This window comes from Aulonocara stuartgranti (assembly GCF_965226115.1).
Source record: "Aulonocara stuartgranti genome assembly, chromosome: 20".
NCBI lineage: Eukaryota > Metazoa > Chordata > Actinopteri > Cichliformes > Cichlidae > Aulonocara > Aulonocara stuartgranti.
Window position 1 is genome coordinate 21,272,075 of NC_138956.1, and position 14,949 is coordinate 21,287,023.

The following is a 14,949-nucleotide window of genomic DNA, read 5'->3' on the forward strand; positions in this document are numbered from 1 at the left end:
CTATAGGTTTGATTATCTAGTGGTTTGCACGGTTTCCTCACAGAGAGAAAGCCGTGAGTTTCAATCCATCGGCAAGCTTTGCATATATGAGGTACCTTCATGTGTGGAGTTTGCGTGTTCTCCGTGTACCTGCACCTGGAGAGAGCCCATCCCTTCAGGTACTCAGGATTTCTCCACAGACATGAGGACATGCATGTTAGATTAATTGGTGATTCTTCAGTAGGTGTAAATGATTGCCTTTCTGTGTTAGCCCTGCGACAGACTGGTGATTTGTTCACTCTGTGCCTACCCTTCCTCTCACCCTGTGAGATCTACGATAGGCTCCAGCGCCCCTTAGACTGTAAAGTAGATAAGTAAGTGTGGGGGGGGATCATAATATATAGGGTAAGATTTAAGAGGTTCTGAAGAGAAATTACAGCACAAATATATTTGTCATATTGACAAATTTGACCAAACTGAAAAAGACAAAACCTAAACACATTTTCCATTTATGCTTCCATTATATTTTGATTAGTTTTGTAAGTATACAATGTTGTTTCTTCTCCTCAAGTTAGTTTTAGTTAACTATATGTATCTTGGACTCGAATAACCTGTAGTCCTGTAGTTACGTAAGTCAGATTTAAATCTAGAACTCATCAGAACTAATTAGAAACAACAGACAATTAAGTTTCCTAATCTCTTACAGATGATTTCCTCAAGGATGGAGATGCATATTTGGCAGCAGACTTTCCAGTATTTTCAGCTGGAGTGTGTATTCAAGGCCCACCCACAGAACAAGTTTCCAGAACTCTGTGTGAGAAGTTAGGACAAATAAAGAGGCTGTTTATATAGAAAATCTATACAGGAAAGCAGGCAGCGCATGTGTTCTGAGAGAGAAATAAGACAAATAAATATAGAGATTAAATGATAAACAGGGTCCAGGATGTCAGTACTTAAGCTCACACACAGAGGTTATGTAATAGAGGAATGAGAGAACGCAAATTTAATCCTGTCACTTTCTGCACTTGCTTAATCCAAGTGCTTCCCAAGATTTCTCTTGTTGTCAAAATGGCTTTTGCTTCTCTTCATTTTTGTGGCCCTTTTTTGAAATTCCTCTGGTTTTGGAACAACAGTGTCTTTAAACTACACATGAACTGTTTTTTGGGTTGCGTTCTGGTTTTTGTGGTGTTCAGTTACCATTTTGCATTAAAGTAAAAAGTAATGAGCACAGTAAATCAGCTTATGTGTGAACAGTGTGCCGTTTTTATCTGGATGGAATGCAGAAGTCTTTAGAAAGTGTATGTTAAGGTGGGAGTGGAAAACAGCAATCCTTCCTGTTTGCCTCGGGGTCCTGGGCGCTCACAGGTCAAGCAGCGGTGGCAGATTGCAGCCTATCACCTTCTCAACACAGCCAAGGATATGCAGGTCTCCAGTTACACCCTGATCCAGATGTCAGGGTGTAGTCTTGTGATCTTTGTTTTTTGGGGATTGGGGTTGATAGTAGAGGCCTTGCGCTGGTGAGGTATTGCACATGACTCTACACCGTAGTGTTCAGGTCAACATAAGCTGGAGGCAGAGACTGCTTGTCTCTTTATGGTATTTACAGGGGTTCTAACCTTTTGAACTGGCTCTTGTCACTCATAAGAATGAAGAAAGTCTTTATTGTGATAGGGGAGGAAGGGCCTCTGAGTTGCGCAGATTAACGGCAGCCGGGCTTGAGAGAATGGTGGGTGTCACAGAGGGTGGTGCCAAGACTGCCTTTTTGGTTTTTCAAACTAATAACAGAACACATTAAGGTCATTTGGCAAGTTGTCAGTGTACTTGAGGTCTTTATGTTTGAAGTTGATGACAGAAGCTGTCATCTACATTCACTAAACCTCTCTCGCTATCTCGCTAAACCTGTAATTTTCCTTAAGGCTCCTCACCAACCTTTTTTCTTTTCCGGCTTAGCTCTGAACCATCTGCATCAGCTCTGCATCACTGTTTAACTCACGTTTGTGCCTTTTGGTCTACAGCACTCTTTACAGAAGCTACAGCAGGCCTCTGTATACTTGTCCAAGAGTGACTCATCATAGTCCAAGCACAAGAGGGGCCTCCCCCTCTTTTTTTTTTCCTTTTTTGTGCTCCACTAAAAGTCTCTGTGAACTCTAGAACAGAACAGAAGGAAATATTCACACGTATCCATGTTTATCCTATTGCTTCAGTTGCAAGTTTCTTTAAAATGTAAGACTTTGGAAAAAATTAGTTATAATGCTCTGGTTTTGAAGAGAAAGTTTGCATTTTAAAAATCAAATATGCATTTTGTTTTTGCAGTTGACTGTCCGGGGGAAACTTCAAGAAAACATATAAATGCCGCATTTATCCAATACTATGTATTGCAATTTTTTTGTGTTTGTTTTACTAAAGTTTCTCACATTTTCTTCCCTCGAAGAGCATAAATGAGGCATTTGCACATGCAATTGACGCATATCCCCGCACACCACGAAACTAAAATACACCAAATACTCATAGAGCTGCACGCTTGTGCGGAAAAACGTTGTCCTGCAGGGTTTTTACTTAGTTGTTTTTTTGTAAAAATTTCCGCCAAGACAACAAAACCTCGTTTAGTTTAAAATGCACACTGTCCAAAAACAATACCCAGCTCTCAGGGCGGATGTGGCAGAACACCCATTTACCTCATATATGCAAAGCACAAACGAAAGAACAAGATGTGACTGCAACTTAAAGAAAACACACATAAGTCACGCTGACGACATGTTTTCTCATGTGAATTTGATCACAGATACAGAGAGTTCCGCGCTTCTGATTGGCTGCAGGAATCGGAGTACCTCCCCTTTAAATGGAGGGCCTCTCGCCCCGGGGCGTGGCCACAGTGAAAACGAGGGTATATGTTTATCTGTTTGCTAGCTTCAGCTTCCAGTGGCAAGCTGGCAGAGGTTTTTAGGAATGGTAATTATAACGCGTCGTAAAAATGTCTTTTAAAACAGTGGGCACATTAACACGTACATTATGGGCAAGAGGAAACAAGACCCCTCCTCTGGCCAGATCCCCCAGAGTGAACAGACTTTGTACCACATGCAGGATCTCTGGAGGAAAAAAGCAGGGCCGCGACGGGACAAAAGAGGAAAGTTGCGGCTCAGATTCGGACAGACCAACTGGCAACGCTCCGTCACCCAGCGATCCACTTCACAGATGCACGGCTGGGGACAAGAAGCGAGCCAAGGAGCCGCTGGGTGCTCCTGGTGTCTGTGGTGTGAGGAGACGCTCTTTCACGTCCACCGCAGCTCCAATGGATCAGATCTCGTACCTGTGGACTCGCTACAATGACATGAAACGGCTGGTTCACGGTAAGCAGAGGGCCCCCCCAGCCCACCACCCCTCCTTTTATTTGTCCTAACGTGGGCCCCCCATATCGCGGTTATCCCGCACGTCACCGTGGCAGCCGCTATGGTTCTCTGTTGACGCCGAAGACATTTTGTTCTTTTAGGGATTTCGTTCATCCTCTTTCCAATTTAGCCACAGATGGCACATTAATGCCATGTGTAACACGCATGCAGGAGAAAGTTTTGCACAGCAACCTGTTTAAGATGCATTTGTGCTCACGCGTCAGTTCCTCTGTTTGGCAAGATTTGTTCTTAAAAACAACTCAAGCGGCTGTTGGTGAACGCTGCACGTACACTGTGCGTTTGTGTGTCCTTCTGAAACATGTGTTTGCGCTAAGCATCCCGCTATCCAGCCAAATGTGCACTCACCATTATTTAGGGTTAGGGCCGGTTAACCACAATTCTTAGCTTGATTGTATGTCATCGGATGCATTCTGTAAATGATCTATGTCCTATTTATATTAGCGGTTTTGGCATGCAGGAGGCACAGGTGGGCGTTTAAACAGGTCCCTGCAAATGAGGCATGGAAAAATACTTTATGGAAAAAAAAGAAAGAAACAGAGAAAACGAACTTGGGGATTTAGGGTCGGTACAAGTTGTTGTGATGTTATCAAATGCACTGACATGCACGTTAGCTCCATATTATTGCTTTTTGGTTTTTGTTTATTTAGTTCACGTGGGCCAGCCCTGCTTTGCATGTGCAGAACATAATAATAATAATCAGAATAACTGTCAGTCTGCAGCAAACCTGGAAGCTGTGCATTTGAAGGGAGAGTACATGAGCAAAATAAAGTATTAAAAGTAAAGGAACTCTTATGCAGCCTTGTTATAGCGATGTAAACAGCAATGTAATGCTGCGTGTGGGCACAGTTTGGTTTATTTAAAGTACTTTTCTATATTTCTCGAGTGTTTATTCTATAAATATGCGTCACGATTTAACTGCAAATGTTATCTTGATTTACAAAGTAAGTATAGCTGCCAAATAATTGTAGTGTAATAACAAAACACAGCATCTCCCTCTGAAGTGTTCTGGAGTAGAAACATGAAGTAGTGTAAAATGAAAACACTCAAAAGTGTTTAAGACCAGGAGCCTTTTTATATACATGTGTGTGTATATATAAGTTTTTTTCTAACATACTCTGTTTAAACCACATTTTTTGTTCTCCACATGGTGGGTTTTAATTAAAGCTGGTCACGCATTCTCAATTGGAAATGCAATTTGTCAGATGCAGTCTTTTGAAATGTGACTCGGCATAGAAAGAAAGGTATTTTGTCTGCTCCCAGCAGCAGCCCTCATTGAACTCTGTCACTACAGAGGGGCCATGCCCCACTTTTAGGTCATGTGTGACTCAGTCCTGTGCTCCTGCTGCAGCCAGCGCTGGAGTCCGTCTCTGCAACAAAATGTAAACTGTGTGTTTAATCTGTGCGCATGTATTAGCTGTGTGACCGTACTCGAGATAGTGTGCAGATAATATGGGAATATTTTCAAAGGCGCAGTGAATGCTGTGCTGCCCGTTATGTTTTCCAGGTTAAGTTGGCAGAAGGTATAATTGTACAAAATGTGCTTTTGGGACGGCCTGAGCTCAGTCAAGTAAAGGGCTAGTCTTAGAAATGCACGTTGCACAACCTCGTGAGCTTGCCAGCTAAACTGGACCGAAAACAGCAGTTACTTCTTTCTCCTCTGCAGAAGCGCACAATCATCAAGTTTCATTACAGAAAGGGTCGTTTACACATTCCCTTTAAATTAAAACATGAGTCAGCTGTAATGAGCCGTCATATCGCGCTCTTAAATCTTGCTTATTCATTGTTGTTTGGTTAATTTGATCTGTGATTCTCAAATTTAAATGAGTCTTTCCCCGTTTGTCTTTCCTGCACCAGACCTGATCCCGCCGGGTGCGTGCAACCTCCTCAACTCCTCCACCATTTACGCGAACAACGAGGTCGACTTGGCTGAAGTGGACATCTATGGCTTCGATTATGACTACACTCTGGCGCAGTATTCCAATGTGCTCAACGCAATGATCTACAACAAAGCCAGAGAATTCCTAATTGAACACTTCAAGGTGTGCTTTGCATCAGTTGTGTCAAACGTGTTTGCTTTGAAACTGATTTTTAAACACAGGCTTATTTAACCTGCTGGTTGTCCTGTTTGACAGTACCCCGAGGGCATTCGCAAGTACGACTACCTTTCTAACTTTGCTGTTCGGGGCCTTCACTATGACATCCAGAAGGTAAAATCTTTTAAACTACACTTTAACCATTGCAGGAGCACAATTGTGCATTTTCTCTGTGCAGCTCATGAAGTGAAACTCAGTTATTTTTGCTCCTCTGTAGGGTCTTTTAATGAAGATAGACGCCTTCCATTACATTGAGCCGGGGACAGTGTACCGGTAAGAAATGAAAGATGGTTTAAGTGAATTGCGGGATAGTGTTATTAGACCCCAGTACATTCATTTGTGTTTGATGTTCCCAGGGGTCTGAGCCCAGTGCCAGATGAGGAGGTCCTTCAGCTCTTTGGTGGGACCTATCATGTCCCCCTGCAGCAGGACAGTGGCTTCTATGGAAAGGTAAAAATTTCTTCTTCTTCTTTTTTTTTTAAATTTTAATTTGCAGAAGAAACCTAAAAAAATTTAAAATGAAGCCAAATCAGGACATGTTTTTTTTTTTTTTTTGGTGACTTTCTGTTCAAAGTTGATGCTTATTTTTGATCCTTATCATGTCAAACTAATCCGAAATAGCTAGGAGAATTTAAAAAGCACTCAAAACAACAGCTTGGGTTTCAGGAGATTAAGGAAGATATATTGATTTTAAAGTTAAAACACTCCAACTAGACACTCCCTATTAATCACATTAGTTCAGTAGTCCAATAACTTTAAATCAGAGTTTAGTGGAGAACTGTTTTACATTTACCACAGTTCTTGCACTTTGCCTCCAGATTTGTTTTTGTACATTTACTCTCTGTGGAACATGGGTTTGTTTCGGCACAGACGTGAAAGCCTAAGTACTGCCGGATCAGCAAAATATTACAGTTTTATTTGGACCTCCTCAAACAAGGAATTTGGGATTTAATCTGTTGCTGTACACAGATTTACCAAATGTTGGGGTTTTGTACGGCTTTAGCATTACATAAGAACCAAATGGTGAATTTTGTAATCTCATTTCTTCCTTTGTTGTCATGAATCGGTTGGAAGGCAATGTTCCAGTCCCAAAAGAGCTGATTATGAGAACTCTGTGTCTGCACTTTGTTTTGTTTTTTTAGTTCTGTACTCGTTAAGGCAGGGAAATTAGAAAGCTCTGCTGGGTCTGGGAGTCACCAAGCTTTAAACTGACATGTTTGCCCATTAGGAGCGATTTGGGCTCTGAATGTTTTGAATCAGACTCGAATCATTTTCGCCCGATTGAACCTTTTAAGTGGTCTCCTGCAGCAGGAACGGTGCCTCTTTCCATCTGTAACAATCCTGTCCAAAGTAGGTCTCTAATCTCATTTGGTGCAGCTGGACTCTCTTAAGGTACCAGCTTGTTACTAAGTTAGTTGGTCCTACACAGGACTTTTAAACCCATATTTGTTTCAATATAGAATGATATCCAGTGTTTAAACTGATAAAATGTACCATTTTAAGAAATAAAAATTGTCTCCTTTTGAATTTAATAGCAGCACCACATCTCAAAAAGCTGAAAAACTAGAGGAGGAACAGCTAGAGGAGTGTTTTGCAGTTAATTAGGTTAACTTTCAACAGGTCGGTAACAATTTCATCTACAGTGCATGACAACCAAAGATTCAAAGAATATGGATACGTCTTTGTGCATGAGGGACGAGGCTAAAAATCAATATTGGATGCCCATGATGTTCAGCCTCAGGCGGCACTGCATTAAAAACAGGCATGATTCTATAATTGGAAATCAGTGCATGGACTCGTGAACACTTCCAGAAATCATTGTCGGTTAACAAAGTTCACTGTACCATCCACAAATGCAGGTTAAAGCTTTGTCATGCAAAGAAAAGAAGCCATATGTGAACATGATCCAGAATCATTGCTGTCCTTTCCGGGCCAAACTGTTCTGGGGTCAGATGAATCAAAATTTTGAATTCTTGCATTATTCAGCAAGATGTATACTGCATCAATTTACCAGCATGGCTTTGTAGTAGAAGACTCTGGGAGCTGAACTGACCTACCTGCAGTCCAGACTTTTTACCATCTGAAAACATTTGACTTACCATCATAAGAAAAATAAAACACCACAGACCCAGGACTTTATATCAGATATTTATATTTATATCTATATCAGACAAGAATGAAACAGCAAAAATCCAGCAACTGGTCTTGTCAGTTCCCAGATGTTACGCAGAAGTAAACACAGCCCTGTCTTGACATTTTTGAGACGTTTGGTGTCATCAAATTCACAATGAACTAAATCTTTTGCTTTCTTTTAATGGCAATTTTTGGCTGTTTTCTGCGTTCTCCTGTGAATGAAATGTGCGTTTATGAGATTTATAGATTGACTGAAATGAGTAGATGTTTGTCGCTTAGGGACAGTGTCAAAAATGTGGGACAACCAGTAACATGGGCTGTACTCATTTGTTATGTTAATCGTACAATAGCTTAGGACAGACGTCATAATGAGGAAGAACTCTGCAATGAAACAGAGCATTAAACAGTGCAAATTGTCCTGTACAGACATTGTGTTCTTCTTATGCATACTTTTTTTTTGTGTGTGTGTCTTCCTCTTTTTGAGAGACTCTGCTGTTCTTCCCTTTCCTGTGTAAGCCAGCCTCTCAACAATCAGTATTCTCTCTGCATTGTCATTGCTGGTGGGTTTCTTGCTGCTAGCTGTGTGACTCTGCTGCATTGCCAAACTCTTGCGCAAATGGACACAAACACAGGACGATAAATTTAGCATCATTGGGTAGTGCTCGTATTGAAAACTGCTCTTAATTTAGTTTTTAAGTTGTTCAAAACACAGTAAAAGGCACATGAAATGTTTGTTAGCTTTGTTTTAAACAAAATAAAGTTAAAATGTCATCTTGTGAGAATCAAACATTAACTTGCATTTTTTTTTTTTTTTCCCCCCCCACAGGGACCAAAGGTGAAGCAGTTCATGGATATCTTCTCCATTCCTGAGATGACTCTCTTGGCTGTAGCAAATGACTTCTTCATCACAAACGACATCGAGTATGATCCCGTTCACCTCTTCAAAGACGTCTCTGTGAGTTATGATATGTTTTAATGTCCGTTTCAAAGTCTGGCCTCACTCTGTAGCTCATACCAAGGGAGCATAGGGAGATTGGATTTTTGACTATATCTGTGTTGCGTGCTTCATCGGCTGCACGCTCAGGAATTTGCTGAGCTCCGGAAACGTTTGCAATGGACTCTCTCTGGTAGAGCGAAGAACAATAACAGCTTTTCCTCTTGGTTCTGGGGTGGAAGGTTTTCAATTATACAGCACGCCCACTACTTCATCATAATTTCTCCTCTGAAAATAAGCAAACTGACAGGTCATTAATCATTTCCAAATAATTGGGGTCTTTCTTCCCAAGTGACTGTAATTCAAACTTATCTCATAGTAGGGATCAAAGAAATGTTCTGAACATATTGTGAAAAACATTCATTGGCGTTTAATCCACAGGAAGCAGTCGGCATGGTTCACCTCAAAGGATACATGTACAAATGGATTATGGAAGATCTCGGTAAGACTTCCTTTCACGTCTTTCGGTTTTGTCTGCGCCCTGCTACAAAAACACCAGCAGTTCAATTAATTTTTGTTTTTCTTCGCTTTACAGATAAATTCATTCTCAGAGGGGACGAGACGGATGCTGTTTTGCATCGATTGGCCAGCAACGGAAAGAAACTTTTCCTCATAACCAACAGTCCCTTCAGCTTTGTGTAAGTGTGAGCGACTTGATGGAGTCCACGTCTGCAGTAGTGCACTCTGTCCTAATGCAAAGATAAACACCTCGGAGCTCTGTTACATTTATGCTTCTTGTCTGTGTGCAGCGATAGAGGAATGACGCACATGGTGGGGAAAAACTGGAGAGACTTTTTTGATGTGGTCATCGTGCAGGCAGACAAACCTCACTTCTTCACCGACTGTATCAAGTGAGTAACTCCTTGTAGTCTTTCAGTGTGGCGAATGTGCGCCGGCATCCTTCTCATGAGATGAGGCGCAGTCATTTCAGTGCTCCTGTTTAACAATCTCCAAAACTGTTGCTCTTACAGACCTTTCAGGCGCTTGGATGGTAACGGTGACCTTCGGTGGGAAAAAATCAAGAGTTTGGACAAAGGACAGATTTACAAACAGGTCTGTAATGAAAAAAATGTTCATTGGCCTTTGTGGCATTTGATTTATTTAACTGCTGTGGTTTTTACACATTGAAAAGTCTGCATGTTTTTACTTGTTGTTTTCTGAGTGTCTAATGAGTGTATGTGGTTGATTTTATTGTTTCAGGGAAACCTATTTGACTTCCTCAGACTGACAGGGTGGCGAGGATCAAAAGTTCTGTACTTTGGAGATCATCTTTATAGCGACTTGGCTGTGAGTATCCGAGCACGGTGATCTCATCATGATGAATTGCCGAGTCAGTGTTCTGCATGGTGACTAACCTTTTGTGGTATAGGGATCAGCAGGAATTTTCCTGTGTGGCTTCATTTGACGTCCTTGGTGTGCGATTTAGCAAAGTGAGATTTTTTTTTATTTTTTTTTTTTAGCTTTGATGGTTCACATCATTTGAAAGATACACAAGTACAGAGTATGTGCAGAGATGCGCACGGTGCCAGATGCCATCTGTCTCCACGTATTGCACGACTCTGAAAGTCCTGAGAGCATTTGGGTGGGGTCAGAGCAGACTGTGCAGTGAAAATCTGAAACACTAGATGGCAGTATGAGCGCCACAATTTTTCGTCAGAAATTGAGGACTGTTTTGTGTTACTGTGCAAAGTAAAGGCACACTGTATAAACATATTAACAGCGAATATGTCTGTAATCATGTATCTAATAAATAAGAGAGTAAAACATGGCAACATTTGTTGGATCTTCCAAACAGAAGACAGTCAAAGTGATTAAAAGAGAGTTATTGTGCTCATTTCCAGCTCCACACATTTATTCTGCCTGTTCATAGTTTACAACAATGCTTATTTATAATATTTATAATATTTATAATATCTGGGGCTCTTGTTCCCTTTTCCATTTAAAATGAGCAATTTTAGCTTCTTTCTTTTGGCCAGTTGTCTTTTTGATAGGCAGCCTCTCACAAACAGCAGGTTTTACCAGTGGGTGGGTGGCGCTGCCATGCTCAGGGCACTTTAAAACGCTGTTGTTGTTTCAGTTATAAAGTCCTTTAATTATGTTGGTGTTGGCTCACAGTTGTTGAGCATCCCGCTAAATATCAAATGTTTTTCTAAGGGGAAGAAAAAAAAAGAATAAATTGCTGCATATTTTCTCAATACGCTTTTGTCTTTTGTTGCAGGACCTCATGTTGAGACATGGCTGGCGCACAGCAGCCATCGTACCTGAACTGGAGCAGGAAACCAAAGTGGTGAGCACAGACCGGTATGGAATGAACCTCACCTGGATGCAGGCTTTAACTGGCTTGATGGAGCGCCTGCAGGTGAGAGTTAATCCTTGAGCTGTTGGGACATTATATTCTGCTTGCACTCACGCATGGCAAACACTCACATACCTGAAATGATAACACATGATAACATGTTGACAGAACACAATGTTAAAAGAAAAAAACCCAAACTGTTCAGATTCCAGCGTGAGAGTCCACGTGCTTACAATCCTGTTAACGTGTTATTGGATTCTTTGTATGAGCTTAAACGAGACAAAAAAACTGCAGTTAAGACAACTTTTGAACTTTAGTTGTTGTTTGTCCCTACTGTTGAACTCAGACTCAACTTATCTAAGGGACAAAATTTATTGTTTCTTCTCCATATTTATGTTTTTGAAGAGCTAAATTTATTCATATTGTTCTTTAATGTCCTAGACACACAGAGATCCCGTGTCTAAACAAGTTTTTCTGGAATGGCAGAAGGAAAGAGAGGAACTCAGGTGAGTCTTATCATCTTAATCACGGTCTTAATCTTTAAAAGCACCTCCCAGTGTTCCCAGTGATGTTGTTTAACAAGTCTGCACAGTACAAACACTGGCTCAAATGGAAAATTTCAGTTTTTGCTGTACTACATATCTCAGTTAAAGCATCCAAGTATATTAGTTCTACCTACCTTAAATGTGAACAGATATGATAATAACATTTGATATGACAGCGCTTGAGCTAGAGTTACTTTTTTGAGGAGTTTTCACTTCTCCTTGCTTCTACCACTTCTTGTTATTTCACAACTTTGACATATTCATACATGTACAATGTCATAACTTTTATCACACTTTTTTTACATGCTAGGGTGATGACGAAGAACCTGTTCAACTCTCAGTTTGGCAGCATCTTCAGAACGTGTCACAACCCCACCTACTTCTCCAGACGCCTGTGTCGCTTCTCAGACCTCTACATGACGTCACTGAGCTGTCTTTTGAATTATGACCTCTCGTACACTTTCTACCCCCGCCGCACCCCTCTGCAGCATGAAGCTCCTCTGTGGATGGACCAGCTGTGCACAGGCTGCATGAAAACCCCTTTCCTAGAGGAGATGTCTCACATCCGATGAGAGCCAGAATCTCATAAGTGACTGATAAGATTTTATGTTTTTTAAAGCCTGGCAAACACTTAGCCTGAGGATGTCTTACCTAGCAGGGTTTCCTTTTAATCTAAGGAGAGGCTGCACAGCTCACTCCGAAGGGCACAGTTCTTTTGTTCAAAATAGTGAGCACTTTCCCCGTAAATCCCCTGGAGGGTGCCGTGTATGTAGCTCATGTCCAGAGAGCGTTTAAATACCTTGCGTTAAAAGATCAACAGACACTGTGGTTTCTTCCTGTAGCTAACTGTGGAAGTCTTTCAATACAATGCTACGCCGCACAATTTAAACAAATAAAGAACTACAAGTTTTATTGATGGTGTTATTTTATTAAGCTCTTTGTATTCTCTACCAGTGGGTTTCGAGCTTTGTTTCGGACACAAAGGGGCAAATCAGAAGTTCAAAGCACTCCTGTATTTATCTCTACACAAAGCACTCTGTCATGTGACTTGTTCTTCACTCTTTTGTCATACAAAACCCTTTTGACAGCACATTTACCATGTGTGGACTTAAAAGCTCCTTGTTGCATTCACTTTGTCAGATACTTTCCTATAATCCAACAAATGCTCCTGCTGTGTCCGATGCAGGTTCAGCACTCTTTACTGTTTTATTAAGGTTGGGTTGCCCGGTGGTGGTTGGCTCTATATGAAAGTAACAGTTCTTTCTCTATTAAGCTCGTCATTGCGCCTTTGATGTATCATGCTCGCATAAATCCCACTCTATTGCAACTGCATGAATTTACTTTTTTTAATAGGTAGACATGGAAAATGAACTACTGATTTTGAACTTTTTGTGCAATTTGTATATTGTAATAATAATGCATAGCTATTAAAAAGAGATGACTCGCTGAAGTTCAAACCAAGCATCAGAAGAAGGAAGAAAAACGATTTAAGTGACTGTTGAATGATTGTTGGTGCCAGAAAAGAAAAGTTTGATTATTTTAGAAACTGTTACTAGGAATTTCCCACACAACCATGTCCAGGGTTTGCAGAGAACGATAGAGGAAAATATCCAGTGAGCGGCAGGTCTCTGACAGAGGAAGGCTTTTTGATGTCAGACGTCAGAGAAGAAATCCTAAACTGCGTCGAACGAAAGGTAACAGTAACTCAGATAACAACTTACTCCACTCAAAGTATGCAGAGAAGCTTTTCTGAACACTTAAAGTATCCAGCCTTGAAGAAAATAGGCTATAGCTGCTCACCAAAATTGGACAATAGAAGAAATAGAATATTTAGATGCTAGGATCAGAATTTGGTATAAAAAAAAACACAAACATGAAACTTGGCTCAATCCTCCCTTGTAAAAGTTCAAGCTGGTGCTAGTGGTGTGGGGGATTATTATTTTTAATTTTTTGCACATTTTTTGGGCCCTGAGTGTCATTTGAATTACACAGCCTACCTGAGTGCAGCTGCTGAGCATGTCCACCCCTTTATGAATGAAAAAACATTGAAGTTGGTTGTGCTGGCACGGAAAACATTCAATGTAGTGTGCCCATTTAAACACAGAAGGCAGTTCCAAAGATTATAATTTGGTAGATTTAACAAATAGATGGATTCTTTCTATTGATTCAAACAAGAATGAAACAGAAAATGACAACTAAGAAGTGCTATCACTGCTACTGAAGTGATTCAGTAAATGAGGAACATTTATGCCACAAATGCATTCAGTTTTTTTTAATTAACAGTACGGTGATCCAGTGTAACACAACCATGCATTCAAGTGAGAAACTATCTCTTTACATTGCACGGTAATCACTTAAAAGGTTCAGCAGTCTCCTTAACTTACAGGCTCTTTCTTCTCAGCCTTGTGGTAACGAGGTAAGAGGTCTACCAGGCGAAAGAGGTGGAGTTATATAGACTTCGGGGTGTGTCCTACAGACCGACAAGGAGCAGGATACATGCTGTATGCTGGTGTCATGAAGGTGGAAAGGGTTTAGATGTGATTTTAACGATGACAAAGTGTACCCATTCTTTGATGGCTGTTTCCAGCAGGACAAACACACTATGCCACAAAACTCAATCAACTAAAATCGGGTTAAGTTGTTCGATGTGCTCAAATGACCGGATCTCAATCCAACAAAGGACACTTGGCATGTGGTGAAGAGATTCAGTGTGCACCAAAATCTCTGAGGAGTGAATTAAGGCAGTACCTACAAGGTGTACTTGTAGGTAAAGTGTGCCGTGAGTGTATTTTCTCCTACAAATTTTCTTGCACCAAATAGCCCATTGGTCGTTTGGTTGCTAGGCAGCGCACCATCCATTCATCTTCAGTGTAGTCCGCATCACACATTCATTCACTTCCAGCCGTCTGCCAGAAGACAACAGCAAAGGTACTGTGCTCTGATATGCTACTCCCCACGTTTCTGTCGTTAGCGTGTGGCCGAGGTGCAGGACACTTATAGCCGATATCAAACAGCCGGGCTAGTATAGCATATAGTCAGGGCTAGTATAGCGGTCCTTGTTCAAGTTTTGTCACGCTGTCCCGTCCTGGAATCAGCTGTGTAACTGCCGACACTTAGCGTGGATCTGCATTGTACGTTTGTGTGAGTAATACATGTTCTGTATTTACAGCATAAAACTAATTTTAAGAGACTCAAAACACTGTGTGCAACACGAATAAGTAAAATGTAAAATTGTAATAACAAAATGTGGAATACACAAGCAGGGGTTCAGCGTTTATGTGATCATCCGTCCTAGCAGGAGTCAGGCTTTGATTTTGTTAGTATGAGAGAATTTTATGTGTTATTATCACTTTCTTCTGGGTTGTTGCTGCTGTATCTTCAGTTACGATGCATTTTTAAGCACCTTTTCTGTTCTTTTCTGTTTATAGATCTTTGAGGCATTTGATGGAAAATGACATTTTCTCTTGATCCATTTAACTTCTTTTTTCCTGTCGGAGAAGTC

General features: G+C 40.9%; 1 protein-coding gene across 1 annotated transcript; it reads left to right on the top strand.

Annotated features, from left to right (window-relative positions):
* The first annotated feature begins 2,849 nt into the window (after nucleotides 1–2,849).
* On the top strand, nucleotides 2,850–12,359 carry nt5dc2 (5'-nucleotidase domain containing 2). The gene is made up of 14 exons (XM_082518871.1): nucleotides 2,850–3,326; nucleotides 5,241–5,425; nucleotides 5,519–5,593; nucleotides 5,697–5,752; nucleotides 5,836–5,929; nucleotides 8,439–8,567; nucleotides 8,988–9,048; nucleotides 9,142–9,244; nucleotides 9,356–9,457; nucleotides 9,578–9,659; nucleotides 9,807–9,893; nucleotides 10,825–10,965; nucleotides 11,344–11,408; nucleotides 11,758–12,359. Exons 1-14 carry the CDS (start codon nucleotides 2,951–2,953, stop codon nucleotides 12,017–12,019), a joined length of 1,818 nt encoding a protein of 605 aa, XP_082374997.1. The 5' UTR covers nucleotides 2,850–2,950; the 3' UTR covers nucleotides 12,020–12,359.
* Nucleotides 12,360–14,949: the final 2,590 nt, after the last annotated feature.